The following is a 24,236-nucleotide window of genomic DNA, read 5'->3' as shown; positions in this document are numbered from 1 at the left end:
TGCTCAGATTTTTCCAGCTTTGACCACAGGGAGCTGTTTCAGTTAGTTTCTGTTCTTTCACATTCTATCATCAGGTGGAGGGTTTTTGTTTGTTAAACACTTTATTACTTTCTGGGATGTTGTATGTTTTCATCCAAAAATATTGTAAGTAAGTGTCTTTAAGAGATTACCCTTTTAAATAGCATCACCAAAACTTATAAACAATACTTTATCTTCCTTTTCCTTTCCTTTCCTTCCTCCTTTTTCTCCTTTCCTCTCCTTTCCTTTATTTTCCTTTCTTTCTGACAGGGTCTTGCTCTGTCACCCAAACTGGAGTGCAGTGGCACAGTCATAGCTCACTGTGGTCTTGAACTGCTGAACTCAAGCCATCATTCCGCCTCAGTAGTTGGAATTACAGGTGTAAGCCATGGTGCCTGGCCATAATTTCTTACTATCATAAAATTAGTATTAAATATTTCAAGATACATCAAATGTTATTATTTTTTTTCTTTTTAGAGATGGGATCCCACCATGTTTCCCAGGCTGGTCTCAAACTCCTGAGCTCAAGCAGCCCACCTTGGCCTCCCAAAGTGCTGGGATTACAGGTGTGTGCCACTATGCCCAGCCACTCTAATGTTATCTTACATAGTTGGCATGTTCAAATCAGGATCAAAACATTCTGCGTTTGCACTCAGTGATATATTTTTAAAAGGGATTTCTTTTTAAGTCCTGTACTTCTCTTGCAATTTATTTATTACAGTAACTGCAGGGGTTTTTTTCCATTCAATTTTGTTGATTGCAAAATATCCCCCTGGCAAAAATACTTCACAGGTGGTGTTGTGCTTCTCTATTGTAGCATTTCTGAAGATATAAAATATGTAATTGTTTCACTGTGGAGGATATTAAGATTGATGCAGTAGGTTCAAGTGTTGTCAGTCCCATCCATCCATTATAATATGAAGTTTCCTATCAGTTTTTCATCTAATGGTTCCAGATTCACAGATGATCATTACCTAGATCTATTATTTCATTAGAGTTTGCAAAATAGTGATCATCTTTCTTTCTGCATTTATTACATGGAGTTCTATAGAGAAGAACTTCCCCACGTTGCCTATTTCATTGACACTCAGTTTGCTACAGGAAAGGTAAGATGAATGCTTGATTGTTCACCTTTCTCAGTTCTCAGACTGTAACAACTTTTTGGCATCTTTCCAATAGGGTCAATGACATTAAAAAAAATGCACTCACTGATTTTTCACATAATTCGTCTCAACTCGTTGCTGTTATTATTTTTGAATGCTAAATTTGTCCTGTTTGAGAAGTTGGAGCATCTTTGAACTGGCTTCTGAGTCTTTTGGGCACAGCTCATGTTATCTTTGCTTTGCTTTCTTCCTTGCTTTCTGCTACAACCAACATGTCCTAGGCTATCTTGCATATTTCAACCAACATATCCTAGGCTATCTTGCATATTTCTTGCCCTGACTGGGAATTAGCACTTAACCTCCAGGAGGAGCCAAGGTAACTTTTTATGGAAAGTGATATTTAGAGATCATAATCTGGAGAATAGGAGTGTGCAATGGATTGGTCACTGGTCTAGTTTTCAGTGGACATGCCTTTTTTTCATGAAAGAAAAATGTACCATGAGTTAATTCTGATATTTCCAAATTCAAATATAGGATTGCAGAATTTTAATGTAATGTCTTTGGTTTATATTTGTATTTCTTTCCTCTTAGAGTGAAAAACGTAGTTTCCAAAGATGTATTTATATGCTTTATATTAATTGTAAATTCAGAAATAGAAATAGCAATAGCAATGTTATTACTGGCAATATGAGTACTGAAAACAGCTTCAGGTTTCTTCAGTTTTTTCCTCTTGTATTAATGTCTCCCTAGGAAGGTTTGGTTGCTTTATTGTTTTAAAGTCAAACCATTTCTGTGACAAGACACTTTAACTGCAAAATGTGCTTCAATGTAGTACCTTGATTTAAGGAGGAGTGAGGTGCCATTACACCTCCGTGTGTGTGTTTTGCCAGCAGTATCGAAGAAGCTTAATAGAATGGCAGTGAGTTTTGCTTTACGAACTCTTGCATTGCAGAAGCTTCTGAATTAGCTATTTTCATTCATGAGATGTATATAAGTCCTAAACCAAAGAACATCGTTTCCCGGACTGAGAAGGTTTGCAAAACCTCCAGAGACTGAACCGCTTACCTTCCTTCTCTGGTCCCGGCGGGGCAATTGTACCCAATACACTTTTTGTTGCCATGCTGCGTGCCAGGTTACCCAGCCGGGAGAGGACACTTCCTGCTATCAATGCACTCGGCCTGGAGCCAGGGACTAAGGCACCGACAGTTTATTATTAAACAATGGCAGCAGCGCCACGCTAAAGACACGAGTGCGCTGTTACGGAACCCCCCCAGAAGTTTCCCCGAGGCTGAATCATCGACCTGGCAGGCAGCCTGCTCCTGGCGACTCCGCCCACGTCAGGTGCAAGGTTTACGCATCGGGAAGCCACGATTTCAAATTCTCTTTTATTGCTTTATGTCCCTGACTCATGCAGGCCAAAGGGTGAGGAGGACTAATAGCCAACAAGAGCGTCCTGCAGAAAGAAAAAATCTGCGTGGGTCCAGAGGAGCGTTAAGAGTCAGGACCGCACCAAGAGAAGTAGAGCCGGCTCTCCAGGTCTGCGGGGGCGATGGTGCCCAGTCTGGCTAAGTGAGTGCGGGGCGGGGCCTCCCGGGCCGCGAGGTGGGAGGCGGAGCTCCGCCGGCCCCGCCCACTGCAGACAGATTACCCAGGACCTCAAGGTGCGTCGCGTCACCCCGCCCGCGCCGCGCTGATTGGTTCCTCCAGGGAGCCCCCGCCCCCTCAGCTGTAGCCCAGCCGGCTTCAGCGTCGACGCCATGTTTGTTGATGTGTCAGCTCTGCGGGGTCTTGGGGAATCCGCGGCTTAGGGAGTGAGGCGTCGGCTGTGTTTCTTACCGCGGTCTTTTCCTCCCACTCCTGGCTGGTCGGACCCCGGTATGGAAAAGTTGGCCCCTGAGCCAGAGCTCCAGCGGCCTTGTTAGGGTGTGGCCTGGGGCTTGGAGAAGTGGGGTGAGTGTCTGAGGGGCGCTTGGGGCAGACTGGGGAGTCGGCGGTGGCGGCGCGGTGGGGCTGACAACCTTCCGCTCCATCCTGCAGGTCCCAGGGCTGGGGGCGGGCGAGGGCAAGGGCGAGCCGGTTCCCCGCCTGGCTCCTCTGAGGCCGCGGAGGACGGGGAGGGCTGGGGAACAGGTTTCAAGCCGCTTCTGCTCCCTGCCTTCCTCCTTCGGTTCCGGGACCTTGGAGGCGGCGGAGAGGGGTCAGCGGGGGTCGCAGGGGCTGTGCCTGGAGAGCGACTGAATTGGAGCCCATTGCCTGGGCTGCGTGTGAGCTGCAGCCAAGCCCCACCTGCTTGAGAATCTTTCCTAAACTCAATCGCCTATTTAGCTTTTCGTCTCAAGTTGTCTGTATGTGTGTGTTGTCTCAAGTTGTCTGTATGTGTGTGTTTTATGTTTACTGTTGTGATGACTTGTTACCCTCTTCCAAACACTTCCATTACTGTGATTTTAAGTTGCTTAGAAATGATTCTTTGGAGTGGAGGATACCGTTCTTTATGTTGTCTTTCAAGGACATCACGGCATTTCATAAACCTTGGTTGGTAAGGGAGGGGTTTCAGATATATGTCCCCATCTGTAGTGAAAAATGGTCAAACAAACAAAAAGCCCTTCCACGTGTCCCCAAGTAGCAATCTTGGGAAACAGTGAAGGTGTAATTATTGTGAGTTTAACAACTTCAGCTAATATTCCCATCTTGATTTTGTTTAGAGGAAAGAGGCCTGGATTTGGAGTCAGAACATCTGGATTAGAATCCTACTTCTTTCACTTGATTATCTTGTTACCTATGGGAATCAGAAGAGAGAATATAGTAAAAATATGCAGTACAGTCCCAGGTACTTGGCCGTTTTCTCTGCATGTGTGTTGTGTTCCTTTGATGCTCAGCTTTTTGTTTCTTCCAAAACGCTAGGCCGAGTGTTGTCTTCTAAGTTGTGCAGTAAATTACCAGCACACAAGAGGTAGTCATTCAGAAAAAATCTGCTGTTAACTATTTTGGTATGCTAGTTGTGGGTATGGCTTTCCCAACTACTAACTACACCTAGTGTTTACAGAGTGTTCATCTCGTGGGAAGGATTCAGGTTCAAGAGACACTGATAGTGAAACTGAACTATCTCTGTGTGTAATGTACACTGTTCCCTGTGTAACTTCTCTTCAGTTCTTTATCCACCATTACACAAATAAAAAACGGTAGTAATTGGCCAGGTTCATTTTTTTTTCTTTTATTTTTAGTCTTTTTATGTTATTTTCAATTCAATGAAGACATTAGATCACAAATCTTGCAGTAGTAAAAATTAAAACTTTTTAACAGCATTATAGGCGGGCATGTATAATTACTGAAGATTCTCCCTGGAAATGCATGGATTGTGTGTGTGTGTGTTTTAAGGCCCTGTTAAATTAAGAATAACTGCATATAAACTTAAGGTTTCTTTAAACAGTGGAAATACCATAGTGTGTCATTGGCTTAGAGTCCCATTTATTGCTAACCGAAAGGGTTGATTAGTATCACAGCGACCACTCTAACCTTTTAGTTCCTTCACTCATAACCAAAGAGTTGTCCTTTAATGCTGTGCAGTGACAGCATAGCTGAGGATGATTGCTTAGTGTGTTCAGTTTAGAAACATCTATTTGCAGCTTTATGCTGACATCATGGATTGAAGATAAAAGCATTGCAGTATACTGACTAGGGAAGAGACAGTAGGTTGAAGCACAAAGCAGCCTTATTTAGAGATTTAGAAAATAATCTTTCCCTTTGGAGAATGACTAGTAATCTGCACTGGTTTCCCAAATTCATCAAACAGTTTTGTGTTAAAGTAAAGGTCCTTACCTGAATTTTTTTTTTTTTCTTTCAGTAAAACTTAAGTTTTTCTTTTATGTCTACCTTTAAATAACTAAAGCTCATTGTTCAATTTCTGGTTCTTCAGTTTCTCATAAACATATCACTGAGTTTACAATATTGCAGATGTTACAATTAGTATTCATTTTAGGGGCAGCGGTGAGATCATAGATAATTTCATCTTCTATTGTTTCGAACTGCTTTGAACTTTCTTAGCTACTGAGATTTAAAAAATTTATTGGGCTAAAAAGAAAAAAGAGGAAAAATACTGAGATGAAGGGGCAGTAGATACAAAGTAGAAATCAGCCCCAGCATAGTTTTGATTGGATTGAGTGTATTTCTTATTAACATTTGTCACTAAGACACAAGAAGTGATAGTCGTAGGATTATGTAGACTGGGTAGTGTCTACTGCACTTACTACATAATCTTATAGTAGACAATCAGTTTATTTTTATTATAAACTATTGCATACCAAATTAACCAACCTTGGCCATAGGTGGCTTCAAAGTGTAAACATTAACCCAAACTTTTAAATATAATAGCTTATAACTTGAAAAAAATTTTGTTAAGATATTAGCCTTCATTTTGTCAAGTTTTTTGAGACAAGATCTCAGTTTGTCACCCAGGCTAGAGTATAGTGGTATGATCATAATTCACTGTAGCCTTGAACTCCTGGGCTCAAGCAATCCTCCTGTCTTAGCCTCCTGAGTAGCTAGGACAACAGGCACAGGCCACCATGCTAATCTTTTTTAATTAAAAAAAAATTATTATTATTTTTTTATACCGGATCTTGCTGTCTTTCCCAGGCTAGTCTCTTAACTCCTGGCGTTATTTGATCCTCCCATCTCGGCCTCTCGAAGTGCAGGTGTGAGCCACCATGCCTGGTAGCGGTTCTTTTTGAAAAGGGAACTATAGGTCAGATTTTTTCCCCCTTCTTTATTTTCAGATTTGGAAGAAAACTAGCTGATAATACTCTTTGTGCTTATTTAGACTCATTAAAGTGCAAGTGCAAGCTTCAAATTAGATTTTTCTTTTTTTTTTTTTTTTTTTTTTTGGTGTGATGGAGTCTTCCTCTTGTTGCCCAGGCTGGACTGCAACCTCTGCCTCCCGGGTTCAAGCGATTCTCCTGCCTCAGCCTCCTGAGTAGATGGGATTACAGGCATGCTCTAGCACTCCCAGCTAGTTTTGTATTTTTAGTAGAAACAGGATTTTTCTATGTTGGCCAGGTTGGTCTCCAATTCCTGACTTCAGGTGATCCACCTGCCTCGGTCTCCCAAAGTGCTGGGATTATAGGCTTGAGCCACAGTGCCTGGCCTCAAATTAGATTTCTACATTAGTCTAATAACTTTCTGCTTGAGTAAAGTTTTATAGGAGGTCTGCAGAATTTCCAAACTGATATGACATATATGGTGTAACTTGATAATGTGATGTATGGTGTGGCCACTGACGCTGTTTTTCATGGAATTTCGATGGACCATAATTTCTCTTTGTCCTGTTATCCTATCATAGGATTTGGCACTATTTGGGAGTTGGTGGAGGGTGGGGGTCTTACTGCATCTATTGCCCAAGTCTTTTTTGAAACATCTTTGTGTGTGTGTGTGTGTGTGTGTGATATATGCATGTATCATAAAGTTCATCTTGCTGTGAGTCTTGGGTCTAAAGCTAAACGTACCCCCACAGGGATAAATAACCTTGGCCTTATAAAAGAAACTTTTCAAGCTGGTGAACTAAAGGAAACTTTTTTATTCTAGTGCTATATTTCACCTAAAATAATCAGTATATTACAGTTAAATTTGTGTCAGTCATGGTGGCTCACATCTGAAATCCCAGGACTTTTTGGGGGTTGAGGTAAGAGGATTGCTTGACATCAGTAGTTTGAGATCGTCAGCCTGGGCAACATAGCAAGACCCCATCTCTACAAAACATTTTTAAAAATTAGCTGGGTTTGGCAGCATGTACCTGTAGTCACAGCTTCTTAGGAGGCTGAGGTGGGAAGATCAGTTGAGCCCAGGAATTTGAGGTTGCAGTGACCTATGATTGTACTCCAGCCTGGGTGACTGAGCAAGACCCTGTCTCTGAATAATAATAAATTGAAAATTTAAATTTTACCCCGAAGCTTAATAGGATGTGACTATTTTTAAAATTATTTCTTCCTTTTTTTTAAGAACTTAGAGTTTTTTTGAAATAGCCCCCTCAGCTTTTATCTTTTAAAAGCAGAATTTGATCTGCATAATTTCACTTTATATGAAACTTCAGTGTCAGGTATTTCCATCATGTGAAACAACATTTTCATGTTTCTTACGCAAGTTCTTTTCCATCCTATTATTCTATTTTTAAAAAGCTAAGTTAAAAATATTAGCTGGGTGTGGTGGTATGCACCTTGTAGTCTTATCTACTTGGGAGCCTTAAGTGGGATGATTGCTTGAGCCAGAAGTTTGAAGCTGCAGTGAGCTATGATTGAGCCACTGCATTCCAGCCTGGGTGACAGAGTGAGACCCTGTTCTAAACATGAATAAATAGCTAGCTAGCTTTATCCAGAAAGTGTTTGTCTTTTAAAGTTTTTTATCGAAAGTCAGTTATTTGGGGGTTGTAAGCAGGTTACATTGAACTGTGTGGATGCTTTTTTGATTTGATTTTTACTTCTGACATTAATTCCCATATCAAAATATTGCTAGAACTTGTCAGATGTTTATTCTTTTGTTTATGCTGCTTTCAAAGTGTTTTTGGAGAATACATAAAAACTCTTCTGATGTAGGTACTTTTCCTACAAAGGACAGTAAACCATTATATTGAAGAACAGGAGTGGTCTCCAGTTCAGTTTGCTTAATGAATATTACTTGAGAAGCGTATAGCTGGTATTATTTAAGAATGGTATAGGCTGGGCATTGTGGCTCATGCCTGTAATCCCAGCACTTTGGAAGGCCGAGGCAGGCAGATCGCTTGAGGTCAGGAGTTCAAGAGAGCCTGGACAACATGGTGAAACCCTGTCTTTACTAAAAATACAAAAATTAGCTGGGTGTAGTGGCATACCCCTGTAATCCCAGGTACTTGGGAGGCTGAGCAGGAGAATTGCTCAAACCTGGGAGGTGGAGGTTGCAGTGATCCCAGATGGCACCATTGCACTCCAGCCTGAGCTGACAGAGTGAGACTGTGTCTCAAAAAAAAAAAAAAAAGGTACAGTTTAGAATTAAAAAATTTATAGTCTGTGAATGAAGCCAGATTTCTCTTAATAGACTTAAAACTCTTACGCATTTCTTACTTAGCTTCTGATGGAGCCCTGGCAAACCTTAAAGTTAAAATACTGTAACATTAAATACTATAGAATCCATAATGCTTTAGTGTTTTCTGGCAGTAAAACACGAAGAATAAAATGAGGGATTTCTATTATATTCACTGCTATGTTCCCAACACCTAGAATAGTGCCCGCACATGTTAATGGATGCTCAATATGTATTTGGTAAAAATTAACATCTAGTTTGGAAATGTATTTCTTAGTACCTTCATATGAGACTGGTTTGTTTGATAACCTGTTACTGAGTATCTGTGAGTTTGTAATCACCTGACAGGTTCTTGCCTGCTGCACAGATAGAGGCAGTTTACTGAGATAGCAGTAATACAATAGAGAAAGTTTAATAAATGCAGAGCCAGCCAAATAGGAGTAAGAAGTTAATTACTCAGATCAATGTCTCTGAAAATTAGAAGACTAGGGTTTTTTTTTAAAGGATAATTTGGTGGGCAGGGGGCTAGGGAATGCTGATTGGTTGAGTCGGGGATGAAAATATTGGGGGTTGAAGCTGTCACCTTGTATTGAGTCACAAGATCAGTTGAGTCAGTTTAGTGGTCCAGGGGGCAGACACCGGCTGCTGTATCAAATTGCAGGGTCTGAAAAGTACCATGAATATCAATCTTAGATTTTACATATAAGGGCAATATTTGCAGTTTATCAAATAAACCTAAGTTTTTTTGTTATTTATCAGCTAATTAGAAAAACAGGAAATGGAACCAAAAAACAGTGTTTTCATTTATATGGCTCTTGAATGGAAATAATTTTGTAGAGTTTTTTCATTAAGAAATAAGATCCAGAGTGGGTAATGGTTGACTTTAAGGCAAGTAAAAATTATTTCTTGACCAGTTGCCTACAGCTGATGAGCTCCAGTAAGAGCGAAACCAGTTCTCACCCACTGAAATGATTTCGAAGTGTGAATTGGTCCTGTAGTACTGTGTCAGAAATAGAAACAACTATGGGGGAGAAAAAGTACTTGAGTTAAAAGGAATTTTGTGACTGCGCTGTATTAAATACAACAGTTCTCCTAATGAGTAAGACTTGCTGAAAAGTATTATAATCTATAATTGTAACTACTATATATATATGTGAGCGTAAATTTGCTTTGTACAAGCACTGTTTTTTAGAGACAGGGTCTCACTCTTGTTCAGGCTGGAGTGCAGCGGCACCATCACAGCACACGGTAGCCTTGAACTCCTGGGCGCAAATGATCTTCCCACCTCAGCTTTCTGAGTAGCTGGGACTACAGGTGCATGCCACCATGCCCAGTTAACTTTAACAATTTTTTTTAAATAGAGATGAGGTCTTGTTAATGCTGCCCAGGCTGGTCTCAAACTCCTGGGCTCAATCAGTCTTTCCATATCAGCCTTCTAAAGTGTTAGGATTACACACTGCACCTAGTATACAAGCACTTCTTATATTAAAATAATCTTGCAAATGAATGTCTAGTTTTACATCCTTCCCCTTTAGTCTACCACCTGCCATTCTATCTTTAGTAGCCTCGATGACATCTCTCCTATTTACCTCACACCACCCTCCCCTCAGAAAACTTGGAACAGCAGCCAAATTGGCCTATATCAGTATTGTCAACTGGACACCCATGTGAGGACTCAGCTGACTGTTTTTCTTCTGGTTAATTGTGCACATAATCAAGTTTGTTGCTTCCCCCCTCCATCCCATCTGCTACCACTCTCCTGCAGCTATTTATGGTTATGGATTTGTTACATACATACACATAGACCATTGTTAACCCCCTCCTTTTCCTTTGGCTCCCAAACAGTATTCATTTGAGCATCAGAAAGTTTGCAAGCTAAGTAGTTATCAGATGCCAATATATATGATTTTTCTAAAGGTCATGAGTATATTGCCAAGAGAAATTCTATAAAGTACTTGTCTTTTGAAGTTAATGTGAGTCTTCCTTAATTTACAGGAGAAGGATATGTAAAACAGATTCTAAGCTTAGGTAACCAAGTAAACAGCTTTTTTTTTTTTTTTTTTTTGAGACGGAGTTTTGCTCTTGTTACCCAGGCTGGAGTGCAATGGCCCAATATCGGCGCAACCTCCGCCTCCTGGATTCAGGCAATTCTCCCGCCTCAGCCTCCTGAGTAGCTGAGATTACAGGCACGCGCCACCATGCCCAGCTAATTTTTTGTATTTTTTTAGTAGAGGCGGGGTTTCACCGTGTTGACCAGGATGGTCTCGATCTCTTGACCTCGTGATCCACCCGCCTTGGCCTCCCAAAGTGCTGGGATTACAGGCGTGAGCCACTGCGCCCGGCCAATAAAAAGTTTTTTAAATCTAAATGAATATCCAGCAGGATGACACATTTTTGTTTTTCTATACTGTCTTGCACATTGTCATCTTACAACCTGTTTCCCATCCACTAAATGCTGTTTGCTCCCTATATCACTGTGTATAAACCCAGTTGACCCATCTTCATTTTTATAACCACTGAATAGCATTTGCAAAAATGAGAGTAAATGTAGTAGAGAATATGTTTGTTAGATTTATTTATTACTGTTATATTGCATGAGAATTTAGAGTTTGATTCAGTTCAGAGTGAAGTTCCATTTTCATGCAAGTACAAAGATCATTTAAAAGGCTAAATGCTGCCTCTTCAAAAAGGTCAGAAGAAAGGCTCTATGTGCTTGATGAGTATAAATGCAGTGTTTTTAAATTTACCCTGAGAGACCGTTTTTTGTGATGAGAGAAAATTTGGAGGAAGATGTGACATTAGAATTGGTCCTTTAAACATAGGCTTTAGATAGACGGAAAGGAACAACATTCTAGTTGAGAACAAAGCCATTGAAATGGTAATAAGCAAGTTGGGGGAATCTAGAGTTGGACTGGTTGGGCTAGTAAAATATAGTGAAGTGCCAGGATATTAGGAATGTGTTGAGAGGCAAGATTGGAAAAGTAGTACAACTGGTTTACTGAGGAATCTCAAATCTGGGGTATAAACATGAAGTGGTTTTTTTGTTTCCTGACTGGGTCTCCAGTCATACAGTGTAAAACACTCCTAACCACTGTACTTTGCTCAGAAGTGCTGTCCTTTAAGAATGTCTTGGTCTGATGTAACTATGCTGCCACTTTTGCTTACTACAAGAAACTTACCCCAGAAATTAAGGCAGGTTCCAGCCATTAAAAAAAAAAAAAAAATGAAGTCACCCTCTCTTTGTTTTCTCTGAAGAAAAGTTAAAACTGTTAGCCACTGCTTGGCTTGAAGAGGTGTAATTTGACTCAAAGACGTGCTCCCTCTTCTTTCTTTTCTTTTTTTTTTTTTTTTGAGCTGGAGTCTCACTGTCACCCAGGCTAGAGTGCAGTGGCGCAATCTCGGCTCACTGCAGCCTCCACCTCCTGGGTTCAAGCAATTCTCCCTCCTCAGCCTCCTGAGTAGCTGGGATTATAGACACTTGCCATCATGCCCAGCTAATTTTTCTGTTTTTAGTACAGACAGGGTTTCACCATGTTGGCCAGGCTGATCTTGAACTCCTGATCTCAGGTGATTCACTCATCTGAGCCTCCAAAAGTGCTGGGATTACAGGCGTGAGCCACCGTGCCCGGTCTCTCTCTCTTTTCTCTAGCCCCTGAGGAGTTAGAGGAAGAAGACCAGCCTGTGGATGCTGCATTCGCATTTTACCTGAACCTCTAAAAAGGGAAGAGGTGGTCCTGGCCTCACTCTGGTTCTTCTGGCTGGATTCAATGATGGTCTCTGAGAGGTAGTATTGTAGCAGGAGTGGCTGCGAGAAACAGAGCTCCTGAACACCGAATGGGGAACGAAAGGGTTTATTATTATTATTATTATTATTATTATTATTATTATTACGGCGGGGACCTGGGGGATGGTTTCAAATTACCCAGCTCGTCTAACAAAGGAAGGTTCTGCCCTTATATAGGCTTATACTTTAGATATTACTCATGGAAGAATCCTGGGTTTACAGCCTTAGAAATTACATATGAAGATTTGCAGCTTTAGGACTCACATGTGAAAAGGTTTTGGGCTTACAGCTTTAGAAATCACATATGAAACGGTTTTGGGTTTACAGTTTTAGGAATCACATATTGAAAGGGTTTCAGGTTTGATCTTGTTTTAAAAACAGTGCCTTCCAGAGAGTTTCCCGAAGACCAAGCCTGCCACCTACAGGAAGGTGAATCAGGAGATGCCAGTCAGTCAGCCTTTTCTTCTATTGAAATGCAGTGTGGCAGTCAAAGGGGAAGTTGATCCCAGATGCCTGGGTCTCTTTCCTTAGTACAGGTATTGATCGACTTACGACCTATGCAACTTACTAGCATTCGACTTTACGACCACAATCGCTAGCCACGACTGCTCCGCGTATGGCAGTGCAAACGTTGCCCAGCTGGGAGTACGACAGTGCGGATCAGCTTCCAGCAGCACTACCATCTCCGCCTGCATGTAGCCTACTCAACTTACGACCAAATCGTGTTACGACCGGTCTGTCAGAACCAATCATGGTCATAAGTCAAGCACTAGCTGTTATGTGTGGATTTTGTAGTGGCAGTATTATGGCTCCCTGGCCCCTTTTGCCATGGAAGAGGGCAGTTCCCCTTTGTCAGAGCCAGTGTAGTACACACTTCAACCTCTTCTTTGGTTTGGGTGACCTATTGCCTGCCTTGGTGCTGTCCCACCCCTGGGCTGTTCAAAGTAACCTGTCCTTCCTTCAGCCTCCTTCCCCCATCACTTGGAGTTGCAAGAAGGAGAGCAGGAGGGAGGAATGGAGTGAGATTGAGAAACCAACAGTTCAGGTATTTCCGGTATAAAGTGAAATGATCAGAGGTCTGGGTTTGGTTGCAAGTAGGGGACGGTGGCTGTAGAAATGCAGGAAACATGAAATTCTCAAAAGAATTTAAGGACAAAAGAGAGAGGAAGAAGTAGATGACTAAGAAAAATGATCATTGACAGAATAGAAAAGATTAACTGGGGTTACTCAATTATAGCAGTTATAATTACGATTTTGGATTTGGCCATTTTGAGTTCGAGGTTGTGGTAGAACCTCCAGTGGAAATGCCTATTTTGTTGGAGATTTTAATACAAAGACACGGTGAGAAAGAGGAGACAGATAATTTTGATATCTGTAACTCAAGATACAGAACTGAAAATAATTATGTAGACATCACGTTGCTTCAGGTTATCTAACTGGATGAATTCTAAGATGGAAAAAGACTTGGGAACTGAATCCTGGGGAGTGTAACAGCTGGGGGAGAGGCTGGTAATGCAGTGTTTGCTTAGTGTTTTTCTGTTGACAAATCATGGCACACAGACAGGAACCATAAAGTTGTTGATAAAATTTCTCCCCACTTGTTTTATTCTGGGGTGTCACAACACCTTTAAAGTCTTACTTTTCTTTAACTAGATTCTTCACCTGCTACCCGTTACATTTTGGTCAGCTCTGGGTTTCAGTTTCTGTTAGTATAGCCTTGACTAGTTACAGTGTTTAAAACCACTTCATTTGTTTTTAGATTGATTTCTAGATTGGTAAGATTTTAAATTCAACAGCAAAACATTCACCAGTTATGTCTTAAAGTGAGTTATTTGTGTGAGGTAATGTAGGTAGCAGTGCCTCTGTTTGAGAATTATTTTACTTTGTCTTAGATTTTGGAATAGAGTACTTACAAGGTCTTTCATTTGCTCCACTCACTTGTATTGTCTAAACCAAGCCTTTAATACTAGCGTGGGCTTTGGCTTGATTATAAAATATCTGCAGCAAGATAACGATAATCTGGTTGTTTGGAAATACATTTATACAGAGGTAGAGTATTGAGGCCAATGGCTATATCAGTTGATGCCCCAGAGGGCAGTCTAAACTAAAAATTAGCATATTTAACAAATAAGCTGGTCTGCTTTTCCTTTCTTACACTTATTCCTCCCGTTTTTGACATTCCTAGAATAATGTTTCTCAAATACTGGTGTTACCATTTCTGTGCTTACAGGGTTTAACTGAACAAATATTTGAGAACACAATATGTACTAGAAACTCTGCATTATAATTAAGCATGCAAGTCTACTGTGATTTATTATGATTCGTTTTTAACAAAATTCACTCCTGCTTAGCATTCTGAGGATTCTACCTGGCCAGTCTTCTCTCTTTTCATCATCCTCTGATAACCACCTTTATCCCAGCCTGACGTAAACATGCATATTTTTGTTATTTAAAAATTTAGTATATCTCTCCATTAGTTTTCCATTAGTTTATATCTCTAGTATAAACTAGAGATATTTTCCAGTAGTATATCTCTCATCTGGAATTATTTCTCTGTTATTTCTGTCAAAACCATGATATGCCCACTTTTTAATCTAACCTCACATGGTTTCAATAACTTTTACATGCTTTGTTGATACTTGACAAAAGAAGTCAACAATTTTTTTTATCAAGATTGCTGAAATATTTTATAATTATATGTTTTAGGATAATTGAAGATGACTAATTTTCATTAAATGGCTAGAATAGTAACCTCCGTAAACAGTATAAAAATATATCTAACTTTGTCAAGTTAATTTTTTAAAGTTGCTTTTATTGACCTAGGCAGTGATAGGCTCCATTTTATTTGCACTGAACATTGTTTCTTTCCTGATGAGAATGTTTGAAATGGTACTTTCATGATACTTCCTGGATTCCTGCCTGGATGAAAAACTAATTTCTACCAGGGATCCTTTACACTCTGACCTCATTATAGCTGAAATCTAGATCTCTGGGCTATAGATAGTTGTGTCTTGTTATTTAGCTTTCCTTCTTAGTAAATTTTTATCTTCATTAATGTGCATTGTTTCGTTATCTTGGTTTGTGATTTCTCTTCTAGTGCTTTTATTGGTGTCTTATTTGTCCAGTATTTTCTTACAGATTTATGAGGTAATCTTTTTTCTTTACAGAGCTGAAGAAATCTAAGCATTCTTTAGCACTAATCTTCTAGTTGTTAGTGTTATTCCTTACCTAACATCTTATGGGGAGAATTGGACAAGGCCAGACTACAACTGAAATTAATTAATGAAGTTGTTTGACTGAAATGAAGAAGGAAAGACAGTGTGAGACTTTGCAGTGGCCCAACTGCTTGTAGCTAGCCAACTTGGGTTAGCTGTCCTAGTCCTTTTTCTTTTTTTCTCAAGGAAAGGCTTTTAAAGGAATTATTAGTGATAAAATTTGTGGTGGTAGTTATTCCACATCACAGAGTATGTGCAATATGGGGGTTGTATGGGGTTTTGGTTTAAAGTGGTTTTTAATTTCAGTGTTTCAATTTCTTAGATGTAAACGAAGATCAGGAGCAGATTTGAAGTACAAAGTGAATTGGTGCCAGTCAGCATGTCAGAGACAGACCACATAGCCTCTACTTCCTCTGATAAGAATGTTAAGAAAACATCTGAATTAAAGGAAGACTCATGCAATTTGTTTTTTGGCGATGAAAGGAGCAAATTAGAAGATGAGTGCAAACTGTTGTCACTAAACTTGGATAAAACTTTATGTCAACCTAATGAGCATAATAATCCAAGTGAAGCCCAGGAAATTTATATTCCAGATCATGGTGGAGGTGAGGATTCTTATGCCAAAACAGACATAGGCCCAGAAAATTCTGAACAAATATCCAATTTTCCTAGAGGAAATTTTGCTAAACAAGTTTCCAAAACAAATGAAACAGAACAGAAAGTAACACAAATATTGGTAGAATTAAGGTCATCTACATTTCCAGAATCAGCTAATGAAAAGACTTATTCAGAAAGCCCATATGATACAGACTGCACCAAGAAACTTATTTCAACAATAAAGAGCGTTTCAACATCAGAGGATTTGCTGGAAGAAATAGAATCTGAGCTCTTATCTACAGAGTTTGCAGAACATCGAGTACCAAATGGAATGAATAAGGGAGAACATGCATTAGTTCTGTTTGAAAAGTGTGTGCAAGATAAATATTTGCAGCAGGAACATACCATAAAAAAGTAAGTTTTTTATACCTTTAGTTTATTTTTTTCCCCCTTAGGGAGTTAAGATAGAATTCTCTAAAGGAAAGTATCATCTTGTACATTTTTATTTCCACATTAGAGTCATGCACATAGTAGTTGAACAATAAATGTGTAGTTACTGAATATGTAAGCAAATGTCGAGTTTTTCTAATATCCAAGTTTAAAGTAATATGTTAAATAGTGCAAATGTATTAATGTGCTAGAAATTTTTATAGGCAACTCAGATTTTTCACCTTTGAAAGAATGTGGAAATATAATATTGTCAAAGTTAAGAGAAACTGAAAAGGAAATGACAAGTCATAAAATTCCAACACTTTTTCTTAAAATCTTCATTCTAAATTTATTGGTTTAAAAAAATTAAAATTTAGAGAACAGAAGAATTGGTTATTGTTCAGTAAATAAAAATATATTTTTAGACTTCTTTTGGATTTGTGAAGTTAGTTCTGTTTTCATGATAGTTTAAAATTTACCATCTTAACCGTTTTTAAATGTACATTTCAGTAGTGTTATATATTCACACTGTTGGACAACTAATCTGCAGAACTTTTCACTTTGCAAATCTGAAAAACTGTATCTGTTAAACAGCAGCACTATTTCCACTTGCACTCAGCCTCTGGCAACCGCCATTCTACTTTCTAAGTTTGACTGTGATACCTCATGGAGGTGAAATCATATACTTGTCATTTCACAACTGGCCTACTTCACTTAGCCTAATGTCCTCATTTACCCATGTTGTAACATGTCGGAATTTCTTTCCTTTTTAAGGCTGAGTAATATTCCTTTGTATGTATATACCATGTTTGTTTATCCATTAATGGACGTCTGGGTTCCTTCTGTTTTTTGGCTATTGTTAATAATGCTGCTGTGAACTTGAGTTTGCAAGTATCTCTTCAAGACTCCAAAGCCCTTCTTAATACAACCCCAAAACAAATACCTGCTATTGCTACTCATATCCTTACTTAAATACTATATTATGTGAATAAACTATATGCTTTTGTACTCGAACCATCAATGCTGCTGCTATTCTTGCATTTTATAGGGTAGCTTTCTCGTTTTCCTGTAGCCTCTACCTGTTCTTTTAGGCCTTCCTCCCACTTTTCTTAGATCTAAGATGTTATACATTTAATAGTAATAACAGCAAACGTATATGTTGATAATTATGTGTCTGGTATATTCACAAGAACTCTCTGTGGCATGTACTGTTATCATCCCCATTGTACAAATGAGTTACCTGAAACATAGAGAAAGTAACTTGTTCAAGGTCACATGCTAACAAATGCAAAGTTAAAATCTGAGCTTTGTTAGTAGGGCTTCAGGAGCTTTTTAAAATATGGTTATTAGAAATGAACCAGTTATAAGTTGTTAAATTTATCTAAAAATATTAGGAATACAGTAGAAAATGGATTTCTCTTTTTTACTTCATCCTGTGAATATGATTATTCTTATGAGTAGAATAACCATAATTCTGATGTCTGGTGTTTGGAAGATACCCATTGACATTTGCCCGCTCTGTTATGTTGGCCAAGTCAACCTCTTTGACTGAAAGATTTTTCACCTGGGGGGACAGTACTTACCTGATGGGACTGTTTGTGGACCTTAGGACATTATACAGATGTCAGATGTTATTTTAAATCGAGGTTAATCTTTGGTTATATACATAATGTTTTCAATTCCAAACAAAATGCTTTGTGATTCAGGTCAGCTCTAGAACAACTGGATTTTTTTTCTTTTTCCTTCATTTAATTTTCTATGAAGAAAATTTTCATTTTCTTTGAAATTTTCATGAATGCATCTATTTCCAAATATCTTTGTTTATACTTCTCTTCCTCCATTTTCCTTTTTTCCCCAGCTTTATTGAAATATATTTGATTTACATTGTGAAATGATTACCACAATCAAGTTAGTTAACACATCTGTCACTTCAGTTACGTGTGTGTGTATGTGTGCACGCGTTGAGAACATTTAAGATCTACTATCTTAAACAGATTTTAAGTGAACAATATGGTATTATTAACTGTTAGAGCCATGAAGTATATTAGAGCCCCAGAACTTACTCATCTTATAACTGAAAAGTTTGTAGGCTTTGCAGCATCTCCCCTTTTCCCTCACCCCCTGTGCCCTGGCAAGCAGCATTCTTCTCTTTCTGTTCCTTGATTTTTGAATAAATCAATATTATTGTCTAAGGTTACAACTAAAAATACTTTTTTTTTTTTTTGAGGTGAAGTCGCACTCTGTCACACAGGCTGGAGTGCAGTGGCATGACCTCAGCTCACTGCAACCTCTGCCTCCCGGGTTCAAGCAATTCCCCCACCTCAGGCTTCCAAGTAGCTAAGACTATAGGCGATTGCCACTATACCTGGCTAATATTTGTATTTTTAGTGGAGATGGGGTTTCACCATGTTGGCCAGGCTGGTCTTGAACTTCTGACCTCAAGTGACTTGCCTGCTTCGGCCTCTCAAAGTTCTGGAATTACTCCAGGCAGGAGCCACCACGCCTGGCCCAAAATTCTTTTTTTATTTTCTTTATGAGATAGGGTTTTGGTCTCTTGCCCTGGCTGGAGTATAGTGGGTGTGATCTCAGCTCACTGCAGCCTGAAAATGGGGGAAGATAAGTATAAACACTCGACCTCCTGGGCTCGAGTGGTCCTCCCACCTCAGCGTCCCAAGTAGCTGGGATTACAGGTGTACACCACTATGCTCAGCTAATACTTTTGTGTTTTTTTGTTGTAGAGATAGGGTTTCACGATGTTGCCCAGGCTGGTCTGGAACTCCTTAGTTTAGGCAGTTCACCTACTGTGGCCCCCAAAATGCCAGGATTATAGGCATGCACCACAGTGCCCAGCCCAAAATTCTTAATTAAGAGCAGTTGTCTATATACAGAATCTGCATTTGGCACATAAGTAACAATTTGAGTGCTTACTGCTCTTCACTTTCCCCTCCCATAATTATTCACTTGTGAGCTATAGCCAGGACTCTTAATGTCTCAAGTAGTTATCTGTGGCACACTGAGTATGCCTCACATAAATAATCTAAACCACTGTGCCATAAAAGGCTTGAATAAACATACATGCATTTGCCTTTTTCCTAAACATTTGTATGACTGTTTACTCACTGTATTCCTAGGCTCAACTGTCACCTTCTCAGAGAGGCCTATCTGGACTACTTATCTAAGATTGTAACTCAAGTCACTCTTTTTTCATTGTCCTTTATTTTTCTTAATAGGTCTTAATCACCAACTGACATTTTATTATATATCTAGCATCTATTTTTACTTCATCCTCTAGATTGTAAGTTCCATGAGGGCAGGGACTATTTGCTGACATATTTCCCACATGAAATAGTAAGATGCCAAGTAAGCACTAGTTGAGTTAATGAGTAATCTTCAGAATAGAAAGTGGAAAGGCCTGGGGCTTTGGAATTATACCTGGATCCAAAACAAAATTCAGCTGCTTACTAGCTATGTGAGCTGGAGCAAGTCTTAAGCTTCAGTTTTGTTTTGCTATTAATATTTTTTTTAGAGGCAAGGGTCTTATTCTGTCACTCAGGCAGGAGCTCAGTGTAGCTCACTGCAGCCTGGAACTCCTGGGATCAAGAGCTTCTCCTGGGACTATAGGTGTGAGCCATCATGCCTAACTAGTTTTTTTTTTGCTGTTGTTGTTGTTTAATTTGTAAAACAGAAGTGATGGCAATAATTTCAGACTTATTTTGAGTATTAAATGAAATAGTATACTTTTTAAAATTAAAGCTAAATTTAGCCAGTAACAAATGTGCAGTAAGTGTTAGGTTACAGCTATTGCTATTAGGCCTAGAGTACTTGCTGTTAACTTTCTTAGATATCTTACATTTCTCAGTACTTTGCAGGTAATTTTTGAGATTTTATTTCTATTTTTCTAGGGGAATTAAAGATGAAATTACTGCTTACATTATATTTTGCTGTTTTATATTGACTGTACATTATAATTATTAGAATATCATTTAAATATTTTTAAAATCTGAAGCAAGACTTTTCAACTTTAGCACTATTGCCATTTGGGGCCGGATTCTTTGTTGTTGGAGTTGTCTTGTGCATTGTGGATGTTTAGCAGCATCCCTGGCCTCCATCCACTAGATGCCAGTAGCAGCCCCTACCCCTGTTACGACAACCAAAAATGTCTTCAGAAAAACTCCTGGAGGGGCAATATTCCATGGTTGAGAAGCACTTATTTGAACCACATATGAACATAATGCTGAGAGGATTGGTGCATAATTGAGATACCGAAAGGTATAAATTTGGAAGGGTGTGCTTTTTATTCATCTGATTATATTTTGATTTGAAATATTCATATTTCTAGGGAAAAGTTAATAGCCTAATTGGCTGGAGAATCTTTTACAATATATTATGTTTCACTATAAAAGAATTAGGAATGTTCATTTATTAACATTATAATTAATAATTATAGATATCTGTACCCTAATCCATAAACAGATTATATTCCACATATTTTATCTCCATTTCAAATTATGTTTTACATATACTGCCCTTTTTATATTTAGGTTAATTAAAGAAAATAAGAAGCATCAGGAGCTCATCGTAGACATTGGTTCAGAAAAAGACAATTTAAGAGAAGAACTAAAAAAAAGAACAGAAACAGAGAAGCAGCATATGAACACAATTAAACAGGTAAAAAGAGAAAAATCTTCAAAGACCATACTTCAATTAATAAAATAAATACATTCCTGGCAGCTGTTTGTGGCAGCTCACGCCTATAATCCTAGCACTTTGGGAGGCCAAAGTGGGCAGATTACTTGAGCCCAGGAATTTGAGACCAGCCTGGGCAACCTGGTAAAACCCTGTCTGTACAAAAAAAATACAAAATTAGCTGCATATGGTGGCATGCACCTGTAAACTCAGCTACTCAGGAGGCTGAGGTGGGTGGATCACTTGAGCCTGGGAATTTGAGGCTGCAATGAGCTGAGATCATGCCACCGTACTCCAGCCTGGGTAACAGAGTGAGACCTTGTGTCAAAAAAGAAAAAGAAAAAAATTCCTGAAAATTGTGTATAAGTTGAAGTTCTGTAAGGTAAATCATATTTTAAATACAGACAATTGCGTGACATTTAAAGCATTCTCTTTTACAAATTAGGACTCATAGCCTGATTTATTTCCTTTATGTAAGTTTGTTCTTATATGTTCTACATATAGTAGAACATACTCTATTATGTTCAAAATAAGCAGAAAGATTTGACAGTCAACTAGACTGTTTTTGCCAATAGGGAAGAAGCAATAGATACATAAAAGTTTATGTCTGGCATTATGATGCTTTTAAGTTTATATTTTAGTATGGTTTTACTCTTAGTATTTTTTAAAACTATATTGTGAAGACTGGTTGTCATACTTTAGATTGTATCTGGCTAACTGGCTTTCTTAGCCTGTCCTTTTCCTTCTTTTTTAAATTTTTAATTTTTGTTTTAGAGTTTTGCTCTTGTCACCTAGGGTGGAGTGCAGTGGCATGATCTTGGCTCACTGCACCCTTCGCCTCCCAGGTTCAAGTGATTCTTCTGCCTCAGCCTTCTGAGTAGCTGGGATTACAGGTGCCACCAACCACCCCCAGCCAATTTTTGTATTTTTAGTAGAGATTGAGTTTCACCATGTTGGCCAGGCTGGTCTTGAACTCCTGACCTCAGGTAATCCACCTGCCTTGGCCTGGCCTCCCAGATTGCTGGGATTACAGGCATGGGCCATGGTACTCAGGCTCTCTATTTTTTAAATGAACTCCTCTAATGCATGAATCAACAAAGTGAATATTCAGACTAATATCAGAGCTGAGCTGTTCTTTATTTTTGAGGTGCCTTTTCTTCTGTGGGTAGGATTAGAAGCATTCTAGCCTTAAAAGTATTTTATTTTGTCTCATCTTTCACAGAAAGCTATATAATGAAAGTAGCAGTAAACAATTAGTAAAACAAGCTTTCACTTGATGCATAATTGGAAGGTGACTGAATTGGTAAAATTGTGTGTATTTAATCCTGATTTTTATGTGCTCTAGGGTCCCCACATGTAAACCAAACTTAGAATAGGAAAGTGTGAGGGAGCCTCAATAACAGGCTGAATTCATATTTTGGTAGTCAGGTCACTCAGTGACCAGAAACTTACAGATAGAATGGAACTAGAGCTCTTCCTTTTCACGAGCTTGTTAGTAGTTTTTTTTTTTTTTTAAGAGAAAATTGGATTCACCTTTCTTTTGCTAGCATGTCAAGAACTTTATACTTGTAAATAGAAAATTAGTATAGCAGGCTTTTCTTTCTTAATTTTATCTCTAGATTTGCACTGTTTTACTGTGGCATCCGCCAGCTGCATATAGCAATTGAGCGCTTCAGAGGTGCTATAAGTGTAAAATACACATGCAACTTAGAAGAGTTAGTATAAAAAAAGTAAAACAGCTCATTTTTTTCATGTGGAGTGATAATATTGGAATGATAATATTTGGGATATATTGGTTTTAGTAAACGATTTCACCTGTTTCTTTTTAATGTTTATTTTATTTTATTTTTGAGATGGGATTTCGCTCTTGTGGCCCAGGCTGGAGTGCAGTGGCACAATCTCAGCTCACTGCAACCTCCATCTTCCGGTTTCAAGTGATTCTCCTGCTTCAGCCTCCTAAATAGCTGGGATTACAAGCACCTGCCACTACACCCAGTTAGTTTTTGTATTTTCAGTAGAAACAGGGTTTTTCACTATGTTAGCCAGGCTGGCCTCAAACTCCTGACCTCAGGTGATCCACCCGCCTCAGCCTCACAAAGTGCTGGGGTTACAGGCGTGAGCCACCATGTCCAACCTCTTTTTACTTTTTGAAGTATGATTACTAGAAAGTTAAAATTCCACATGTGACTTGTATTTCTATTGCCCAGTGTTGCTCTAGATAATTTTGTAATAAGGAAAATCAGTATATATGTACTAGAAGGTAAGATTTAGGTATTTTTAAACTGGTTTATTGAGATACAATTAACTTGTTTTAAGTGTACAATTCAGTGGCTTTTACTTGTGTAACCCTCACCACAATTTTAGAACATGTTATCACCCCAGAAAGAAATGTTGCACACATTAGTAGTCACTCCTTATTTCCCTCCAACAGTACCCCCTCAAACCTGCCCTAAGTAATCTACTATCTGTCTCTACATGTTTGCCTATTCTGGGCATTTCATATCAATGGAATTATACAATAAGTAGCCCTTTGTATCTAGCTTCTTTTATTTAACATAGTGTTTTTAAGATTTCAATCAAGCTGTAGCATGTATCAGTATTTCATTCTTTTTATGATTGAATAGTAGTCCATTATATAGATATTTAATGTTTTGTTTATTCCTTCATCAATTGATGGACATTTGGGTTGTTTCTGCCATTTGACTATTATGAGTAATGCCCATTCACATACTAGTTTTTTGTGTACATATGCTTTCATTTCTCTTGAGTATATAACTAGGAATTAATAGAACGAGTTGGAAAGTTTTCCTTTTGTGGGAAGAACAAGAATTTGTGAATTGGCATTAATTTTTCTATAATTGTTTCAAGGAATTTTACCTGTAGCCATCTGGGCCTGAATTTTTCTTTGTGGGTAGAGGTTTTTGTTGTTGTTCTTTTTTTATTATTTTACTAATTCAGTCTCTACTTGTTCTAGGTCTATTCACATCTTTTGTTTTTTCTTGAGACATTTTGATAGTTTGTGTCTTCCTAGGAATTGTTCATTTCATCTCTAGGTTAAATTGTTCATAGTATTCATTTATAATTCTTTTTATTTCTATAAGGTCAATAGTAATGTCCCTCTTTCATTTTGATTCTAGTAATTTTAGTCGCCTTTCTTTTTTCCTCAGCTAAAGGTTTGTCAGTTTTCTTCATCTTGTCAGAGAACCAATTTTTGGTTTTGTTGATTGTCTCTGGTTTTCATTTCTTTTCTTTCTTTCTTTCTTTCTTTCTTTCTTTCTTTCTTTCTTTCTTTCTTTCTTTCTTTCTTTCTTTCTTTCTTTCTTTCTTTTCTTTCTTTCTTTCTCTCTTTCTTTCTCTCTT

The 24,236-nt window shown here is 38.6% G+C and overlaps 1 protein-coding gene across 5 annotated transcripts in view; it reads left to right on the top strand.

The window, feature by feature from the left end:
• Positions 1-2,843: 2,843 nt before the first annotated feature.
• CCDC186 (coiled-coil domain containing 186) overlaps positions 2,844-24,236 on the top strand; it is a 55,057-nt gene continuing 33,664 nt past the window's right edge. The window contains exons 1-4 of one of the 5 annotated variants that reach the window (XM_017537638.2): positions 2,845-3,071; positions 3,824-3,948; positions 15,487-16,175; positions 20,732-20,858. In XM_017537638.2, coding sequence (XP_017393127.1) covers positions 15,544-16,175; positions 20,732-20,858 — 759 coding nt within the window. In that variant the 5' untranslated portion in view covers positions 2,845-3,071; positions 3,824-3,948; positions 15,487-15,543. Of the gene's footprint in view, positions 3,072-3,823; positions 3,949-15,480; positions 16,176-20,731; positions 20,859-24,236 lie in introns of all 5 variants that reach the window. The other 4 variants (XM_017537637.2, XM_017537639.2, XM_017537635.2 and 1 more) reach the window with 4 other exon arrangements.

Source organism: Cebus imitator, unplaced genomic scaffold (assembly GCF_001604975.1).
Source record: "Cebus imitator isolate Cc_AM_T3 unplaced genomic scaffold, Cebus_imitator-1.0 Scaffold104, whole genome shotgun sequence".
NCBI classification, from domain to species: Eukaryota; Metazoa; Chordata; class Mammalia; order Primates; family Cebidae; genus Cebus; species Cebus imitator.
The sequence above is the reverse complement of the archived record's forward strand: the minus strand, read 5'-3'. Positions and strand labels throughout refer to the sequence as shown.